The sequence below is a fragment of the Amaranthus tricolor genome, chromosome 12 (genome assembly GCF_026212465.1).
Source record: "Amaranthus tricolor cultivar Red isolate AtriRed21 chromosome 12, ASM2621246v1, whole genome shotgun sequence".
Lineage (NCBI taxonomy): Eukaryota > Viridiplantae > Streptophyta > Magnoliopsida > Caryophyllales > Amaranthaceae > Amaranthus > Amaranthus tricolor.
The window spans coordinates 11,163,025-11,165,098 of NC_080058.1; the positions used below are offsets into that span (position 1 = coordinate 11,163,025).

The window sequence follows — 2,074 nt, forward strand, 5'->3', positions numbered from 1 at the left end:
GAGAGCCATTTTGTGTGACTTGCTAAAAGAGTATAGAGATGTGGATGGTGAGGATATTGGTCAAAGTGGCGAGGTTGGTGGGGAGACAAATATGCATGTTCCTATTGGTAGTGATAGGATGGCTAATTATAGCAGTTGGATGACTAGAAAAGAACAAAGTGTGGTGGAAAAATCACAACTTGATCCTTATTTAGAGGAAAAGAATGTTGATCATAAGACTCCTCTTGATGTGTTATGTTGGTGGAAAAATAGTGGAGCACCTAGACATCCACAACTTGCCGCATTAGCTCATGACATCCTAGCTATTCCTATATCATCTGTTCCCTCCGAGTCGGCTTTTAGTATGGGTAAGAAATTGATTAATCCTTGGAGGGCTTCTCTAACATCAATGACGATTGAATCTCTTGCTTGTTATGAAGATTGGCTACATGCAAAGGGTTTATGTTTAGGTAAGTTATTATTTTGCTTTAATTTATAATTAATCAGTTACATATTTTGATTATTTCAAATGCCAACACTTTTTTTCCATATTGCATCAAGGTCGGTCTACCATTTTTAATGCTGAAGAGCAGGAAGAAGAGGTAGATCGTGAAGATGATGATAGTCAAATCATTGGTTAAGGATCTATTCATTATTTCATTGGTTTACTCATTTGTTTACTAGCTTGTTCATGATTTTCATTTTGAATTTGTTTTACATTTTGAATTTGTTTTACATTTTGAATTTGTTTTACATTATGTTTAATATGTAACAATTGTATTTGTTTATTTCAATTATTTGTAATTTGTGTTTTAAATCATGTATAATATGTAACAATTGTATTTGTTTATTTCAATTATTTGTAATTTGTGTTTTTAATTATGTATAAATAATATATAACATAGGCCCGCAAATTACGGGTTTGGGCAGAAACTTTTAGGTCCGCATTTCGGCCCGTCCCGCATCAATGGGCTGTTTTTTCGCCTGGCCCGGTCCGGCCCGGTGTTTGATCAAGTCTAATATATATATATATATATATATATATATATATATATATATATATATATATATATATATATATATATATATATATATATATATATATATGAGAAAAAAATAATATAATATATAATCATGAGTAATTTAATTATAAATTCTAAAATTTACACCATATTAAGTTATATGATTAAAGATTATATTAATTCAAAGTTTGAAATATATTCTAGTTTTTTTCATCATCACCATTTATAGTCAGATCATCATCGACACCATTTTCGTCCGGTCAACATCATCTTCACCACTCGTCATATTCGTTATCGAGATTTATCCATCGTCGTTTTCGTTCATCATTATCGTCATTCCCGTTCATCACCACATCTTTGACTTATCATCACTGATTGATCATTTTCCTTTAATAAACAACATACTCATCATACGTATAATCATAATCATAATTATAGTCATAATGTTCATCAACAAAGCCGTTATGTTCAAGAAACTTTGCAATCGTTGGAAATTGGAATATAAAGTCAATTAGGATGTATCCTATGAATTATAAGTATCATGGGACATAAAAGAGTTATATCTAAATACTACAAAGTGTTTTAGAACGCAAAAACATAAAATTGAAATAAATGAGGCAAAAGTTGGTCGCGAGGTGCGACATGTTTCTGTTTCCCAGCATTTGTTTTGTTGAAACAAAGCTCTGATTCATGGGAATTTTGTTGTGTCATTACAATTGATGTTTCTTCACGATGTAACTGATTAATTATCTGTTATACTAAACGGGTTATAGAATGTATAACTTGCAATATTATTCTATAAATAGGGGCTGCACTAAAAATCAAAAATAAGTTAGAACAAAAACTGATTTTCTGAAATTAAGAAATACTTTTTGTCTTCTTTTCACTGACCTTGTGAAGAATTTTATAATTTCTTTATAAAGTTTCAATTATATAATCTTCCTTAAACACATATTTATTTGGTGTAATCATTCTTGTATTAAGTGATTATTGAGATTGATTGTATCTCTTTGTAAATTTCTAATATCAAACCCGGCTTCCTTTATAGAGGAAATATCATAAAAGGAAAGTAT

At 30.0% G+C, this 2,074-nt stretch overlaps 1 protein-coding gene across 1 annotated transcript in view; it reads left to right on the forward strand.

Annotated features, from left to right (window-relative positions):
• The window catches only part of LOC130828562 (zinc finger BED domain-containing protein RICESLEEPER 2-like), a 976-nt gene extending 356 nt beyond the window's left edge, over nucleotides 1-620 (forward strand). Inside the window, exons 1-2 of the mRNA XM_057694530.1 lie at nucleotides 1-449; nucleotides 541-620. The exon at nucleotides 1-449 is cut by the window's left edge and continues 356 nt beyond it. Coding sequence (XP_057550513.1) covers nucleotides 1-449; nucleotides 541-620 — 529 coding nt within the window. The remainder of the gene's footprint in view (nucleotides 450-540) is intronic.
• The last annotated feature ends 1,454 nt before the right edge of the window (nucleotides 621-2,074 follow it).